Source organism: Sinohyriopsis cumingii, chromosome 3 (assembly GCF_028554795.1).
Source record: "Sinohyriopsis cumingii isolate HCF-2022 chromosome 3, ASM2855479v2, whole genome shotgun sequence".
NCBI lineage: Eukaryota > Metazoa > Mollusca > Bivalvia > Unionida > Unionidae > Sinohyriopsis > Sinohyriopsis cumingii.
In genome coordinates, this window is record NC_142963.1 from 102926008 (window position 1) to 102945250 (window position 19243).

General features: G+C 40.0%; 1 protein-coding gene across 4 annotated transcripts in view; it reads left to right on the forward strand.

Moving 5' to 3' along the window:
* The window catches only part of LOC149803425 (oxidized purine nucleoside triphosphate hydrolase-like), a 44146-nt gene extending 37533 nt beyond the window's left edge, over nt 1-6613 (forward strand). For all 4 annotated transcript variants that reach the window (XM_089953132.1, XM_089953131.1, XM_089953130.1 and 1 more), the window contains exon 4: nt 9-6613. In XM_089953132.1, the coding sequence (XP_089809258.1) occupies nt 9-184 (176 nt within the window). In that variant the 3' untranslated portion in view covers nt 185-6613. The remainder of the gene's footprint in view (nt 1-8) is intronic.
* Nucleotides 6614-19243: the final 12630 nt, after the last annotated feature.

Consider the following 19243-nt stretch of genomic DNA (forward strand, 5'->3'; position numbering starts at 1 on the left):
AATTTCAGAGATGAAACCTCAGTGGTATGACATAGATTCCATCCCATTTGACAAGATGTGGCCAGATGACAAATGGTGGTTTCCATTGCTTCTTAAAGGATCAAAATTTTCTGGATATTTTCTGTTTGAAGGACATGATGATGTTTTGAATTATACATTAGAGGAAGTTGATTCATTAAAATAATGAAAAACAGTCAGATTCAATGCTGTATATTTACTTGAACAGACCATTTTTATCTGGCTTGACACAAGCATTAGCTGTTGTCAATCATTTTAATTACATGTTGCTTGAGTACAGATTATTTTTGCCTTTACAAATCTTTTTTGTAGGTTTCTTGTGTATAATTGATCTACTTGCTAATTTAGGATGTCAGACTAATGATTATACGCAGTTTACTGTGTGCCAAGTTTTGCTAAAGTATTTTGGAAACCCTCATGTGTGTATAATCTCTTTGATTGTGTTTCGGTAAACATTTGCATTCACAAAATCATGTACGATCCATATATTTTATAAGATCCATTTGGACCTTGTTTTAATGGCATTCATATGCAAATATACATTTGAAACTTGTATGCATGTGTAAAGATACATTTTGACCTTGTCTGAAGGCATTCATGCACAAAGATACATTTTGACCTTGTCTTATTGGTATTCATGCGCAAAGATACATTTCAACCATGACCTAAGGTATTCATATGTAAATATACATTTTGACCTTGTCTTCAGGTATTTATTTGCAAAGATACATTTCGACCTTGTCTTAATGATATTCATGTGCAAAGATACATTTCAACCTTGTCTTAATGATATTCATGCACAAAGATACATTTTGACCTTGTCTTATTGGTATTCATGCGCAAAGATACATTTTAACCATAACCTAAGGTATTCATATGTAAATATACATTTTGACCTTGTCTTCAGGTATTTATTTGCAAAGATACATTTCGACCTTGTCTTAATGATATTCATGTGCAAAGATACATTTCAACCTTGTCTTAATGGTATTCATGTGCAAAGATACATTTCAACCATGTCTTAAGGTATTCATATGTAAATATACATTTTGACCTTGTCTTCAGGTATTCATGTGCAAACATACATTTTGACCTTGTCTTAATGGTATTCATGTGCAAAGATACATTTCAACCTTGTCTTAATGGTATTCATGTGCAAAGATACATTTCAACCTTGTCTTCAGGCTTTCATGTGCAGATATAAATTTTGCCTTTTTTTCAGGCATTCATGTACAAAGAGACATTTTGCCTTATCTTCCAGCATCCATGTGCAAAGGTAACTTTTGCCTTGTCATCAAGCATTCATGTGTAAGGATACAGTTTAACCTTTTAAATGCATTCGTGCGCAAAGAATGAGTAGTTCATATATTTCTTTTTATCATCCTCCTGCTGATGCACGTTTCATTGACTTAAATTTGGCTTTGTTAAGGCTTTGAGTGATCTTTTTTTACACTTATGCTTATAGCATTATTTTATTAGTGTTTTAGTTAAACACTATTGGTTACAGACCAGAAGAGGTTATTGGATAGTCTGTTGTTTGTTTTTCCATTAGCACAAGTTTGTTATCTCTACTATTTGGAGGATTGCCATGAAACTTTAAACACAATTATCCCATGGTTTAGTTGGTCCTAAATGAAAATAGTGCCAATTTGACATCTAATATGGCCACCATGGCAGCCATATTAAAACTCGTATCACAACTTCTGATGAATAGAAAGTCATATTGTTAGAAGAATTCTTGTGATGTCTGGTTGGTGCTAAATGAAAATATTGCCACTATGCTTAATATGGCTGTCACAGAGGACATCATGGAAATCTTGTTATCACAACTCATCCTAAATGGATGGTTGTATTAATGAGGGGTTGTCAGTGCAAGACCTTATATGAAGCCTAATTGATCTTATATGAAGATTGAGCCAATCTCATCCAGTATGGCCTCCATAATGACCATCGTGAAAACCTTATTATTGATACTCCTGAATGAAAAGTGATATTGCTAAGAGTTTTTCACCAAAGACTTTTTATGATGTCTAGTTGGTCTTAATGAAAATGGTGCCATTTGCACATCCAATATGGTTGCCACAGTGGCCATCTTGAAAATCATTTTATTGCTACTTCTCATGAATGGATGATGATATCACCACAGGGTTTATACAGAATTACTTCTAATTATGATGTCTGTTTGGTCTAGTGTGAACATTTGGTGCTCCATATAGTTGCCAGTGACCATCTTGAAAATCTTGTTTTTGAGTTTTCCAAAATTAATGGTCACATCAGCATGGGGTTTTCACTGAAAGACTTCTTATGATGTCTAGCTGGTCATAAATGAAAATGGTGCTGATCTGACTTACAAGAAAAACTTTCACAATGACCATCTTGAAAATCCTGCTATATCTACATCTAGGTGGCTGGTTATATTGATATTGTGCTTTCACCGAAAGACTTCTTACTAGTTGGTCCTGAATGGAAGTTGTGCCAATCTGATGTCCAATACGGCAATCATTTTGTTGTTTTTAGTTCCCCAAAACTGATGTCTTGTTGGTCCCAAATGAAAATGTGGCCCATCTCTTAAAGACAGCAGCTATGTAATTTGAAAATCTTGTTATTGCTGTGGAATATCACAGATGCTTTCAAGCACTCAGCAGTTAAAGGAATTTCTTGAAGGTCTTTTTGGATAGAAGAGCATATTTCTTTGAGGGACTCAGGTTAATTTTAATATTTTAAGTTTTGAAAATTTTTAGGGGAAAGGGGATAACTTGTGGAAACAAATTTCATGGCCATATCATTCAATTTATCAGACGTTACTTAAAGCTGTAGAACGTGATGTAGATGTAGTAAAATGTGCCAGATAGCAGTCCAGTTTCATTTTGTGGAAAATGACATGTCCTTAAACATTAATCCTCAAGGTCAAAACAAGCCAGAAGTTTGTTACTTTGACTCACATTACATCACTGTAGAAGAGTAGTACTTACTGACAAAATGGATGTAGATTTTATATAAATATGATTATACTTGCTGACAAAATGGATGTAGATTTTATATAAATATGATTATATATTACTTATTTAAATGTTGTAAAGTTTTTACTTGCCTGGCTCTAAGACTCGGTGGGCTTATGGGATGGCTTTGAGACTGTCTTGCATCATCTGTCAAGATTTGCTATTTTAAACTTCTTCAAAAAACGTTTTGGACAGATTTCAACCAAATATGGAAGAGAACATTTGGAAATGAAGGGGTTTCAAGTTTATACTAATGATCCTGATTTGACACTGAATATGGTAACCATTTCTAAAACCAAGAAAATCTTAGAAAACCACTCAACAAAAATCGGACCCCAAATCATAAGGGCTTGATTTGTGTGATTTAGATTTTTAATGCATCTTTAACAATTTTTTAGTCGTTTTGCTGTGATGTCTGCAGTGTGACATTTATAGTGATGTCTATCACTGGGGCATCATGCTGCAGACATGTAGCATCATGTCTTACCCAGACACATTATCCTGACACCAGGCCAACCATTCCTAACAGTAACCTCTTAATGCTGAGTGCCAAGTGAGGCAGCTTTTAGTGTCATTTTTTATAAGTATTTGGTAAGACTCGGCTGGGATTCAAACCCTCGACCTCCCGCATCCGAGGTGCTCTAACTACTTGGCCACTGGAGCAGTATAAATCAGGGCATAGAGGATTTTAAGACTTTTGAATGTGGTCACTTTAAGTAAAAATATGAATGTAGTAGATGACACATTACCACAAGCCTTGCTATATAGTGCCATATAGTAATAAGGCTGTCAAAATATAAAGATCAAAAACAGATTTTAAAATAATGTGATTTTGATTCTGTAATCACAAAGGAGATAAAAATGATATGAGTTTCTTTTAAATGGTACATTCCATGAATGATAAAGGTAAAATGAGCAAAATCCTTAAAAATATAAAGTAAAATATTTTTTACATAAAGCGCATTGTCTTAGAAAATGCAATATTCTTTCCAGTGGTACATCATTAGAAATGTCATAGAGTGAAGAAAATAAATATGTCTTACACCATGGAAGCTGATATACATGTCAAGAATGAGTGCCACTGTCAGTGGACAATGGCATGGGATGCATTCCATTTGAAGTTCACCCATCAGGAGATATGTATGTCCAGTGAAGTCCCACTATACCAAGATGATCGGTACACCATTAGGCTATATACCATAATGCAGTTTAGGGAAACAAGTCAGCCAACTGAAGAAAACTATTCCTTTTGTATCCTCTGAGCTGTACCCAAAACAGGAGTATGGGTTGGAAAACTAAGGACTTAATTGCTGCAGACAGTTATCAACTTGTTGCATTTTAAAAAGAATTTAAACAATTACTATATATCTAATATTATGCTGGTGGGGGCAGAGAATCTGTTGATTAGTACATATAAATGTGTATGAAAAACTGCAATTGAAGTGTAAATAGAGTACATGTACTTCAATAACCTGTTGCAAGCAGATTTGTTTGTATCCATAACGGTAATTCCATTGAAAATGTGCACAGAGAAGCACACTTTCTACAGATTTTCTGTTAGGTCCATTTGATCTGTTTCCAAAGCATTTATGCTGGCTGGACATGTCCAGAGGGCCTGGTTTCTGACCAACAATAAATTGTATAAATCAAATATTGCGAGTTTCTGAAAGAAACCTTTTTATTTAGGCTTAAAAGTTACTTATTATAAGCTGAAAATTCAAGCAGGAAGTCAAAATTACTGACCTCTATATGTGCTTTAGAGTAACACTGAACAGTTGTGTGTAATTGCCTGGACCCAGTACGGGATGTAACCATTTAATTTCATGGGTAAAGAGTGATATCTGTAAAAAGAGTTGGATCGTTCTCTAAAAGACAAAGAAAAAAAAACATCATGGCATATTAGTTGAAAATTTTATTTATAACTATGACTCATTGGTACTGCAGATGAAAAACTGAGAGTAGTAAATATAATTTTAACAGCAAATCCAGAAGAGTCGATGTAAATGCATACAGCTTTATTATTGTGTACATGACTGATCTGGAACTGTTTTTTGCATTTCTGTCTGCCCCCCAAAAATGTATCAAATGGGGTGGGGTAGGAGGCATGGCAATGACTAAAATTGTTCCTGACCATTTGGACAATAAATTTGCTTTGGCAGGTGTGTGTGACAGTTGATTATCCAGGCATTGAGGGTCTATTGTTGCCATTAAAAAGTGGGTAAATTAACTAATAATATTTTCTGGTGAGAAACTTTTAAGATCTGTCCATTGTTTGGTGCTCCATTGAGTATGCCAGATGAATGAGCCAAAATTTTTTGGCAATTGTTTACCCTTGTTTGATTAAAAGTTATTCACTGTATGCTTTGGGACAAATACAAAGATGACTCAGTGACTTTATTGTTGATGTTTCAATAATAATGAGATTAACACCTTTCATCTTATTAAGGAGCGAACATTTTTTAAAAAATAAGCAAGAAGATATTATTTTTCCAAGAACTCAACATATCTTGCCAAATTACTAAATCAAACTCTTTTTTAATTTGGCACTATACTATAGATTTTTTATACTTCAAGAAACAGGTGAAATTACTGCAAAATGTTGTTGAGCTATGCCACAATATTTCTGTATTGGAATTCATGCCATAACAAAGTGTTATAGCAGGGTTTTACTGTACAGTAAAAACTGTTATGAGCGACCGCTGCTATGAGTGACCACCATCGTAATGCATGGATTGATTTTATTATATAAACGCTCTGTTATGAGCGACCACCTGCTGAGTGCAACTAGCGACTGCAATGTCTTGGCAAAATATGCATTTCGACGCTGCTATGAAGGACTGCATCGCAAAAAACACATTAACACCACTGACCTTGACTTAATCCTTTGTAAACACGAGAGCTCAGGATACATGCAGTATGCAAACAAAGTGCACATTAAATGACACTACAGTTGTACAACCATATATTGAGATAAACTCCACTAACCATCATTTAATCCTTTGTAACAACGACCAAATATATAATAAAGATTGTTCTAATGTATTTTTTTAAAAAAAATTGGCTAGCTACCAGTTTTGTGAAATTTACAAGTCCAGCATATGGTATCATATGTAAACTGCAGTAAAGCAGACTAAAGTACAGGTCACTAATTGCCATGGTAGTGCCAAAGTCATGTGAATACCCAGTAAGATTAACCATTCTTTCATCAAAGGGAGTAATGATGGACATACACAGTCAATTTAGAGGGTTTGTACTTTTTCTTTATCTTTGTGAAAACCTACACAATGCCGGTAGTCATAATTTCCCAGTGAGAACTCTTTTGAAAGGGCTTCAGTGTAAGGCTGAGTACATCGTTTGTCTTTCCAGTTCATCCATAATGCAGGGGTGGGTGGGTGAATGAGCTCTTTGTCTTTAATACTGTAAGTGAGAACCATTTCTGGATTCTTTTTTTCTTTTTTTTTCTTTCTTTACAGTGTTTCAATAAGCCACCATCAGTTTACCCGGGTGCAGATGGTTGCAACCTTTGTTTATTAAGCTATAATTCTGATGATTTAAACTTTGTCTCAAAATAAATGTATTGTTTCTTGATGAGTTAATTATGTGCTTTAATTTTATTCATTGGTATATAATATATATTTATTCCACATTTCCCAAAAACCTGATCAAAACCGAAATACATCTAGTCGTTATTATGTCAACACTAATAACAATGGCAGAATCTCCAATGGAAGAAAGAACATATTCATGAGATGTTAAAATATAAATTTGATTCACATTGTTTGAAAATCTATATCTGTATTATATAAAGTTATTTTGAGAGGAATCCATGTAATATTTAACAAGATTTATGAATGAAGGATATGATACATGTACAGTAAGTACCTCGATAAGAAACAAGGGGACATTTGCTTTGCAAAGTATTAAAACCTCAATACATGTTCATAGGTTTGAACTTTATAAACAGAAGAAAGTGATGTGACCAGGACATATCATGTAAGACATAAACCATATCGGCCGAGAGCACTCCCCAAAAAGCAACTAAAAATACAAACTGTCCTTTAAATAAAAGGTTGAATAAAAACCTGCAAATATGGTTGAAGAAGACTAGTCTATGTAGGCAGTCCATGTGCACCCAATACAATTAAGCTTCAACCTGTGGAGACAAATGGCAGAGTGATAAATTAAACTGTTTCAGCAGACCGTCGAAACAACCATAAGGAAACGGTTGTTTCCAGTACAATGAAACGATACACAATGCCGACCAAGATGATAACAATGAGAGGAGATGACAGCTGTCTTTTCAGAAAATTTAAATACATTCTGTTTGGGTTACAGATGGACCATCTTGTACAAGACGCTGTTGTAAATTGCATGGAAAGACACAATATCCTTTTTAAACGTGTGGAATCTCAACCAGTGAACAAATATGTGAAGCAGTCTACAAGAGGAAAACATTTGGCTTACTTGTATCCTATCCTTCATTGTCATGTTTACCCTGACCCAGAGTAGCCCAGTTTGAAACCTGTATAATCAAGGTAATTCTGACGGGTCATTGTTTGATGTCGAACATTGCCGAAGGCTATCACTAATCCGTTACGTAAGACTGTTGTGGCTAGAATCGAAAAACCGGACATCGGAGTTGCGAAGTCACAGACAGCCAATTATCACCTAGGTGTCGAAATGTTTCCAAGATCAAAAGAAATTGCCTGAAGAAGTGGGAGTGTCCTTACTTCTTTCCCCTGCAAACAGACAGACAGGTTGAACTGGCCGCTAAGACGATTGGACAGGGGCACAGCGCCACCCAATCAGAATCGAGATGGGGGGAGACCTTGATTTGGGTAGAATGATATCACTGTGTTTTCCGGCAAAAGTTAGTTCGCTGAGAGAAATTACCCCGAGAAGAGGTTAGCGTAACTCCGAATAGCCATTCGTTATTGGCGGGAAAATCTTAGAGCGGGAAGGTCTAAGTACAGAAAGCTTCAAAAGCTTTGAGGGACAGACCAGTTAAAGTTTGGTCCCGTTGTCTCGGATAGAGAGACGGAGGAAAGGAGGGAAGAAGAGGGAGAAGTTGAAGTCTGGGAGCGGAATTGGAGGAGGAGATAATAGAGAGGGAAAGGAGAAGAAAGGAAAAGTTGAAGTCTGGAGCGAAGCTGGAGGAGATAGTAGAGAGGAAACAGAGACAAAGAAGGAGTTAGAGGAACGGAAAGAAGGAAGAATCAGCGGGAAGAAATAGATGAGTAGATGCAAGGACGGGGAAAATCGAACTCACACTCACGGGATGAATTAGGCTGTCACTTGGTCGAGGGAAAGACGAGTGATTGGAAGTTATCGTTTTTAAATTATCACATTTATTAAATTGTTATTGATTGAATTTCATCTTCGTGTTCTCTATAATTTAACCGTCGGCATTGCTGACTGGGGGCTCAGAGCTGTAAATCTACATCATCACTAATTTAACTTTCTAACCTAACGAGCCAGGGTGGAACTTTCAATTTAATTTAATTAAATTATATTGGGAGAACCCCACCCCAATACGACAGAACGCCACAGTGGGCGCTTCGTCCGGGATTTGAATTAGACATAAATATTATTTTACGACCTAAAAGTTTATTTGTTAGGAAGTATTAGTGAACAGTGTGAGATATTTTCCATCCTATGTATTTTGAATTTTTATGATTTTCTCATCTTGTGTTTGTTATATTTGATATTTGCATGTTTGGTAGATCTTTAATTACTTGCAGTAATTGTGAAGCAAATATCGAGCAAATATCTTACCTGAACGAAATTAGTTGTTGTCGACAGGTAAGTATTTGGCTGGGAACTTGTAATATCTGTCCATTGTTAGTAAGGTCGAGACAAGGTATCACTTCCTATTAGTATAACAATATGGCTACAGAAAGGCAAATGATCAAGGAGTACCGTGTCATGGGTTCGGAAGATCTCGGCTACGAGGGAGATCGCCTGGCAGCATTTATTGAAGAAAGAATCAAGGAATGGAAGGCAGAAAAAGCAGCGGAGAAGGAGCTGGCCAAGATAGCAGCGGACCGAGAGCTGGCCAAGATAGCAGCGGACAGAGAGCTGGAGTTGGCCAAGATATCCACGGACAGAGAAACCCAGAAAGAGCTGGAGCTGGCCCGGATAGCCGCCGAAAGAGAAACACAGAAAGAGCTTGAGCTGGCCAGACTTGCTCACGCTCTCGAAATGGAGAAAGTCAGGTTAGCGGCTAGGGGCAATGATAGGGACGACGCCAGCACAAGTTCTGGAGGGACCGGACGACCTTTCATCGACCACCGAATGGTCCAGATAAGTATGCCGCAGTTCAGCGATAAGGAGGAATCTATCGACGATTTTCTTGTTCAGTTTGAGAAACTCGCTCACGCTCATAAAATTCCTGAACAACATTGGGCGATTAATGTCTCAGCTTTTTTGCAAGGTGCAGCTCGTGAAGTCTACCACGGCTTAGCTGCAGACGATGCTGACGACTACAATGCGCTCAAAAAGGCCCTTCTCTGCCATTATCGGCTGACCGCCGAAACATACCGTAAACTTTTTCGGGACTCGGCGAAAAAGGCAACGGAGACCCACTCTCAATTCCACACCCGTGTTCGAGGGTTATTTAAGAAGTGGATGAAGATGGCCGAAGTCGAACGATCGTACGACGGGCTACGCGAGGTTATACTCAAGGAACATGACCTGAGTACTTACCGTCGCGAGTTGACAATCTTTCTAGCAGAGAGAGAGAGCACCGGACGCTCGAAGAGATCGCTAGCATGGCGGAGCGATGCGATCAGGCACACTCGAAAAGTGGAGGTTCCGGGGGTGCGGACCGACCCCGACCCACTGAGTCGCGCCGTGTGGTTGAGGTAGAGCCGGCTGTCCGTAACCGTCAGGGGGATCTACAGGTAGGGATGCCAACCATAGACCTGGACAGGCCTCACCCACGAAAGTGGGAGTTGCAGGTCGGCGAGGGCCGCCGACGTGTTACAACTGCAAGCGCCCGGGGCATATTGCCAGGCAGACCCAGGTGAATGCCGTCGCTAGGAAGGAGCGCGAGCCGGAGGCAAGCTGTAACCCAGCCAACCTCGCGTCTGCTACTGTCAACGGAGAAGGTGCCACCATCTTGTATGACACTGGGTGTAGCGTCCCAGCCCTTGTCGACAAGAAGTACGTTAAGCCCGAGGATTACACAGGGGAGGTAATCGAAGTTCAGTACGCGAACAGCGAAGTTCAGTACGCGAACAGCGCGCGTGACTCATTGCCAGTGGCTGTCATTGACCTCGATTCACCGTACGTGAAGGGGAAAATTGAAGCTGCATGCTTGGATGGTTTGTCGCATGACGTCATACTGGGATGTCGTTATGTGTTGCCACAACCGAACCCCGAAACCTACACACCGATGCCGGTAAGTGCTGTGGAAACCAGGTCCAAGAGTCGACAGACGAAATCGAAGCCGATGGAAGTTACATCGACACCGGTGAGTAACGTTCTTCCGGCCGATCTGAGGAAGCTGCAACAGGAAGACGCAACTCTGGCGCAGTTGCACCAACACGCTGCAGCAGGGACGGAGAGAGAAACTCCGAATGGCGGGGTGAAGTTCGCATACAAGAAGGGGATCTTGTATCGCTACGCCAGGAATGGTAACGAACACTTTAAGCAAGTCGTCGTACCAAAAGAGAAGCGAGGGGAAGTGTTGAAACTCGCGCACGAGAGTCTCATGGGTGGACACATGGGAATTGCCAAGACGCGTGACCGTCTTGTCAAAGGATTCGACTGGCCAGGGGTCCAGGGAGACGTCAAACGGTTCTGTCTCTCCTGTGACAAGTGTCAGAGAATGGCACCGAAAACGGATCATCGACCCGTCCCCTTGGGGAGTATACCCCTTATCGATGAACCGTTTAGACGCGTCGCGATGGACTTGATCGGACCGATAAAACCCGCGTCGTCGCACGGAAATCGGTATATCTTAACGGTCGTAGATTACGCTACACGCTATCCGGAGGCCGTTGCGCTGCGTAATATTGATTCGGAAACCGTCGCGGAAGCGCTATTTGAGATTTGGTCAAGAGTTGGAGTGCCCGACGAGATCCTGACCGACCAAGGGACACAATTCATGAGTCGCGTGATGGCAGAGGTAAACCGACTGATGTCAATTAAGCACCTCACGACTACACCGTACCACCCTCAATGTAACGGACTGGTCGAACGGTTTAACGGGACCCTAAAGAACACGCTCAAGAAGCTGTGCGAAGGCCGCCCCAAGGATTGGGATCGGTATATTCCTCCCATGCTTTTCGCCTACCGGGAAGTACCTCAAGCGAGTTTAGGGTTCTCTCCCTTTGAACTCCTGTACGGGAGGACCGTACGCGGCCCAATCGCCATACTGAGACAACTGTGGACGGACGATCACGCTGTGGAGGAGGTACGCACCACCTACCAATACGTTGCGGACTTACGCAACAAACTGGAGGAAGTTTGTTCCCTCGCAAAGGAGAACCTCAAGCGAGCGAAGGCGCGTCAGGCGAAGAATTAAAACAAGCGCGCAAAACCACGCCAGTTTGAAGTAGGGGACAAGTGTTGTTACTGCTGCCCAAAGAACACAACAAGTTGCAAGTTTCCTGGAGGGGTCCATACGTTGTCACCGAGAAGGTTGGAGGTCAAACATATCGGATACGGCTACCAACGAAGGAGAAATTGTACCATGCCAATCTCCTTAAGAGATACCGGGAAAGAGAGACCGCCAGCGATTTTGTTATCGCCACGATAGTCACCGAGGACGCCGAAGGCGATACGGAAGGTGCCAACACTGTTCCGAGCTGTCCGTTAACGAGGGCTGAGACACCCTCGGACGTGGAGTGCGACCCCATGTTGACTGCGGTACAGCGGGAAGAGATTGATACGTTGCTGGCCGGGTATTCCGATGTGCTTAAGGAAATACCCGGGAGAATGTCGCTTGTCGAGTTCGGGTTAAAGCTGGTGGATAACCGGCCAGTCTAGCGGAAACCCTACCCCTTGCCCCACGCAAAACAACAAGTCGTAAGGGAGGAGATCGAGCAGATGATTGCTCTGGGAGTGATCGAACCCGCCGACTCTCCGTACAGCTCTCCGGTAGTCCTAGTGCAGAAGAAGGACGGCATCCATCGGTTTTGTGTCGACTACCGGAAGCTAAATCAGGTGACAGAATTTCAAGTCGAAATGCTACCTGACCCGGAACATATTTTCGCTTCTGTCTCGAAAGCGAAATATTTCTCCAAGCTGGATTTGTCCAAGGGCTATTGGCAAATTCCGATAAGGGAGGAGGATAGGGCAAAGCTAGCTTTTGCTACTCCCGACGGGACCTACCAATGGTTGGTCATGCCGTTCGGGGTACAGAACGCGCCCAGCGTCTTTACTAGGATGATGCGGAAGTTGTTGGAACCCTTGCGCGATAGGGGTGTCCACAACTTCATGGATGACCTCTTGTTAGCCACAGCGACGTGGGGTGAACACCTCACTCTGTTAGCTGACGTTTTGGAGCGGCTGCGTCAGGCGGGATTGACAGCTCGCCCTTCCAAATGCCACCTAGGGTTCCGGACATTGGACTATTTGGGACATACCCTGAGCCAAGGTACGCTGTCCCCAGAGAAGTCGAAGGTGGAGCAGCTGAGAAACACCGCACGGCCCACCACGAAAACTGAGGTGAGGTCATTTCTGGGATTGGCCGGGTATTACCGGAGGTATGTGGCCAATTTCAGCGCGATTGCGGGACCGTTGTCTGACCTAACCAAGAAACGTGCCCCGACTAAGGTTATTTGGACAGATGCGTGTGAGCATGCTTTCCAAACGCTGAAGGATAGACTTGCATCCGACGCAGCTGTCCGTCTACCGGATCTGGCAAAAGACTTCGTTCTTCGCACCGACACATGTGACACGGGACTGGGAGCAGTACTACTACAGGAATACGATGAGACGCTTTTTCCTGTCGCGTACGGCAGTCGGAAGTTGTCAGCTGCCGAGAAGAACTACTCCGTATCGGAGAGAGAATGCCTCGGAATTGTGTTCGGTATATCACGGTTCGAGCGGTACTTATACGGGCGGAAGTTCATCTTGGAGACCGACCACCAACCACTCGCGTATCTCGCGCAGGCGAAATTGTCGAATGGACGATTGATGCGATGGTCGCTGTTCTTACAACAATACCAGATGCAGATCAGATACGTGAAAGGAACTGAGAACGTAGGCGCCGATTTCATGAGCAGGAGCGCTGGAATGGTATAGATCGCTGTATATATATATATATATATATATATATATATATATATATATATATATATATATATATATATATATATATATATATTCATGTTCGCACTCAGTGTGTAGTGTCGCGATAATTTTGTTCTTTATTTCGTGTATTAATGCCATTGCATTTGAAGTAATTTTGAGGGAATAAAATCCCGATTTTATTCTCAAGCGTGGGGGGTATGTCATGTTTACCCCGACCCAGAGTAGCCCAGTTTGAAACATGTATAATCAAGGTAATTCTGACGGGTCATTGTTTGATGTCGAACATTGCCGAAGGCTATCACTAATCCGTTACGTAAGACTGTTGTGGCTAGAATCGAAAAACCGGACATCGGAGTTGCGAAGTCACAGACAGCCAATTATCACCTAGGTGTCGAAATGTTTCCAAGATCAAAAGAAATTGCCTGAAGAAGTGGGAGTGTCCTAACTTCTTTCCCCTGCAAACAGACAGACAGGTTGAACTGGCCGCTAAGACGATTGGACAGGGGCACAGCGCCACCCAATCAGAATCGAGATGGGGGGAGACCTTGATTTGGGTAGAATGATATCACTGCGTTTTCCGGCAAAAGTTAGTTCGCTGAGAGAAATTACCCCGAGAAGAGGTTAGCGTAACTCCGAATAGCCATTCGTTATTGGCGGGAAAATCTTAGAGCGGGAAGGTCTAAGTACAGAAAGCTTCAAAAGCTTTGAGGGACAGACCAGTTAAAGTTTGGTCCCGTTGTCTCGGATAGAGAGACGGAGGAAAGGAGGGAAGAAGAGGGAGAAGTTGAAGTCTGGGAGCGGAATTGGAGGAGGAGATAATAGAGAGGGAAAGGAGAAGAAAGGAAAAGTTGAAGTCTGGAGCGAAGCTGGAGGAGATAGTAGAGAGGAAACAGAGACAAAGAAGGAGTTAGAGGAACGGAAAGAAGGAAGAATCAGCGGGAAGAAATAGATGAGTAGATGCAAGGACAGGGGGAAAATCGAACTCACACTCACGGGATGAATTAGGCTGTCACTTGGTCGAGGGAAAGACGAGTGATTGGAAGTTATCGTTTTTAAATTATCACATTTATTAAATTGTTATTGATTGAATTTCATCTTCGTGTTCTCTATAATTTAACCGTCGGCATTGCTGACTGGGGGCTCAGAGCTGTAAATCTACATCATCACTAATTTAACTTTCTAACCTAACGAGCCAGGGTGGAACTTTCAATTTAATTTAATTAAATTATATTGGGAGAACCCCACCCCAATACGACAGAACATCACATTCATCTTGCCTTACAAGTGTTTAATTCAGCCATCATTGAAGTTCTCAAAATGAATCATGAAAAATCTTTGGAATACATTTCATCTTATTGGTTACATATATTTAGTTTTATAGAAGGATTTTATTCGCTATCATAGATAAATGCCTGAAAGGATAAAAACTGAATCAGTCATTTACTCGAATGAGTGTGTGTGTGTGTGTGTGTGTGTGTGACTTGGATTTTTAACGTAGCTTTAACAACCTACGATCATCGCTACGATGCCTGCAGTGTGGCAGTTTATAGTAATGTCTATCACTGGGGCATCATGCCGCAGACATATAGCATGATGTCCCACCCAGTTACATTATCCTGACACCAGACCGACTAGTTGTAGCACTAACCTCTTAATGCTGAGCACCTAGCAATGCAGCTGTTAGTACCATTTTTGTAAGTCTTTGGTGTGACTCAGCCGGGATTCGAACCCACGACCTCTCGCTTCCGAAGCGAACGCTTTAACCACTAGGCCATCGGAGCGGTTCGAATGAGTCAGAGAGCGGTGATTGATTGGTTGAATGCCAGGGATGATGTCATGTCCATTATCATAGTTGGGTTTGGCCCGAATATCTTTCACTACAGCCCATTTGGTCATCACGTTGGTATAAGTGACATTTGTCAAATATGTGAATAAATCATAAATATTATAATATTCTTATGATTCAAAATTAATTTGCGACAAATACAATTGTCTGTGAAGATTGGTTGTGGGGATTATTTTGCATAAAACGTTTAAATATGCTGTAAATATCATTCAGTTTGTAAAAAGATTACTCGAAAATTTCCATTCATAACTTAATGACGTTAACTACCGACATGCCAGAGAAAAAGTACCATGGTAATATCGCCCTAAAAATATGCCGCGGTAAACCGTGATACAGGCAATACCGGGGACTCAAATGGTTGTAATCAATTCAATGTCTTAGTATTCTTTATAATTAGCAGAAGTGTTCCATATTTGTTTTCTTATTTGTAATGTACTTGTAGATATTTTCAGCAAAAACAAATAGAAATTCAATCATGATAACACTATTGAACAACAGAATCGGATATGTAAATCGTTTCCATATGTGCAGAATACATAACCATTAAAGATCCAGCTCTGCTATCGTAATTAAATAACCATAACTAACTTAATAAAATTGAAATTTGTCGAATACTTCTTGTACAATACTTTACAAATTTGGATAATGCAGAATGCATATGTCCATCACGAATTAGGCATATCTCCATTACAAATTAAGCATATGTCCATTACGAATTAAGCAAAAAAGTGCCTGAAATGAAAGAGCACCCAGTTTCAAAGGAAAGTCGAATCCATTTATACAATATGTCTTGTTCAGTACGAGTACGAATCAAAGAGCCAAATTGGACAATACAAATTAAGTTGCCCATTGCCTCATTTAGGAAAGCATCGTTCCTGTTCATTTTTGTCTCAAATTCAGCAAAAGACTTGTCGTTTATTACAAATATTTAACGTTAAACCCATCACAAGACCGATGAAATTAAACTCCAGTGTATACAACTATTTGACAATTTCTTAAAGAGCTTTTTAAAGTTTGATTCTTGTTCCTATACGTTTAGTCTTTGATTCCAACTAGATTAAATGTGTAATGTGATGTGATGTGATTTTTGATTTTTAACGTAGCTTTAACAATTTTTCAGTCATATTGCTACGATGTCTGCAATGTGGCAGTTTATAGTGATATCTAGCACTGGGGCATCATGCCGCAGACATGTAGCACGATGTCCCACCCAGTCACATTATCCTGACACCAGGCCGACCAGTCCTAACACTAACCTCTTAATGCTGAACGCCAAGCGAGGCAGCTGTTAGTACCATTTTTTAAGTCTCTGGTATGACTCGGCCGGGGATCGAACCCACGACCTCCCGCATCCGAGGCGGACGCTCTAACGATTAAATGTGTAGTTGTATGTGTGTGATTTAGATTTTTTAACGTAGCTTTAACAATTTTCCAGTCACATCTCTACTATGTTTGTAGTTTGGCAGTTTATAATAATGTCTAGCACTGGGGCATCATGCTACAGACTTGTAACATCATGTCCCGCCCAGTCACATTATCCTGATACCAGACCGACCAGTCCTAACACTAACCTCGTAATGCTGAGCGCCAAGCGAGTCAGCTGCTAGTATCGTTTTTATAATTCATTGGTAAGACTTGGCCGGCGTTTGAACCCGCGACCGTCCGTGAACGAGGCGGATGCTCTAATTACTTAGAACCAAATGCAAATCTTTTCTGAAGTACATACTTAATGTTATTGTAAAGGGACATGGCCTAATCACGCAGTTTAAGATAGTCTTACAGATTCATTATGTGTATATTCAAGATTGAAGCCTCTGAAAGGCCTAAGTGATTGAATAAGATCATATACATATATAATGTGCAAAATACGTGTCGTTCACTATAATCCAATAATCCAATTTTTTTTTCTTCTTAAAGCTGCATAACACATTACATGCACACTATAATGCATTATTCAATGCATTAGATACGTAATTTTCGAAAACAACTTGCGTATCTTGGGGTAACTTTTCGAGGGTTATTATTTCACGTGTGTGGGGTCTATTATATAGTTGGTTTCTCTTATAGGGGCCATATTTCAACTGTTGAAAATGTATCTCCAGGACGTAGAATCGCGTTCTGGGACACATTTTCAGCGGGGTACACGAGTCCTCATTACACCGGCCTTAGGCAGGAATTAACTGGACATATATCTATCTATCTATATATAAATAATAAATTCACCAACCATTTATTAAAATACTCAACTTTATGTATTTCTTCAATGACTGTAATATTTCACCAAACTGATAACTGTGGCTTGATTCCCAATTAAGCATAACGGTAAGGAATTGGACAGTACACGCAAATTTACTCTCAATCGTGAGAGGTCAAACGATTATATTAAATACAAACAAATGAGGAGTGAAATAAATAACACGAAACAATATGCCATGGAACAACATATGAATCCTATTTTTGACTATTGTTGAGATTACGCAAAAATAATTCAAAACTCTTTGGAAAATTACGAAATCACTTTTAAAAGACACTGATCCTTCAAAATCTCTCATATCGCTCAAAGTTACAAGCAGTAATATTTCTTTTTGCATTTATAATGAAAAAGAAAAGGATACCTTAGTAACTATTTTACTTCGATTTCAACCATTGCTGATATTATTGTTTCATCGACAATTTCTCAAACAGCTGCAACGATACCGTGAATGGAATTACAATCAATGTAACAGAAATTACAAATACTTTAAAAATCTTTTCAGATCAATGAAGCCATGGTGTCTGATGGCGTCTGTCACATTATGCATTGGAGCACCACTAAACCTTCTTTTTAATCTCTAGCTGAATGAAATCAAGTTTCCAGATAAGTGGAAACTGGAACGTATTCTTCCCATTTTTAACAAATGTGATCTACACGAAGTTGCCAATTAAAAACTGTGTCTACTCGGTTGTACCGCAAAGTTTTTGAAAGATGCATATTTAAGCTGGTGCGTAATTATTTTAATGAAAAACGTCTCTTTATAAATATCAATCAGGATTCCTTTAAAGTCATTTCACTATTTTTTTCTTCTTCTTAAATGTGTTAAACTGTATTACAGTATACGCAAGTCACTGGAACATTGTAATGTATTTTGTGATCATTCAACAACTTTGGATCTGGTCTGGTATAGAAGTTGTATCTTTGAACCGAACGAATAGTGTCTCGGGTAATCTGCTTAAATGGTTCGAAAATTAACTAAGTAATATATAACAAACGGTTATTTTACATGCACTAAATTGAATCGTCTGCCTACTGATTAAGTCTTCTAGGCACTGAGCTGAACCGTCTGACAACTGAATACATTTTTTAGGCTCTGAACCGAATCGTCTGCCTTCTGAAAAGTTCTTCTAGGCACTAAACGGAATAAATCTAAAGGCACTGAATTGAATCGTCTGCCTACTGGATAGGTTTTCTTGGCGCTGAACTGAATCGTCTGCCTACCGAATAGGTTTTCTAGGCGCTGAACTGAATCGTCTGCTTATTGAATGAGGCTTCTAGGCATCGAACTGAATAAATCTAAAGGCACTGAACTGAATCGACTGCCTACTGGATATGTTTTCTAGGCGCTGAACTGAATCGTCTGCTTACTGAATGATGCTTCTAGGCATCGAACTGAATAAATCTAAAGGCACTGAATTGAATCGTCTGCCTACTGGATATGTTTTCTAGGCACTGAATTGAATCGTCTGCTAACTGAATGAGCCTTCTAGGCATTGAACTAATCGTCTACCTGCGAAATAGGTTTTCCAGGTACTGAAGTGAATAAGTCTATAATTGTTCAATATTTCCATTTATACATCTTGTTCATATATAATATTTATATTACATTCTATGAGAGAGAAAACTATATATATATATATATATATATATATATATATATATATATATATATATATATATATATATATATATATATATATATATATATATATATACTCTTTACAAGCTTCGCACTTGACATAGTATGTTGTACTTTTATAAGCTAGATGATCGTTATCAGGCCCACGTGATCCTCTTGATATAAGTCAACTGACATATGTATTGGATCGAAGAAAGAACAACCTAAGTCAGAAAGACATCAAT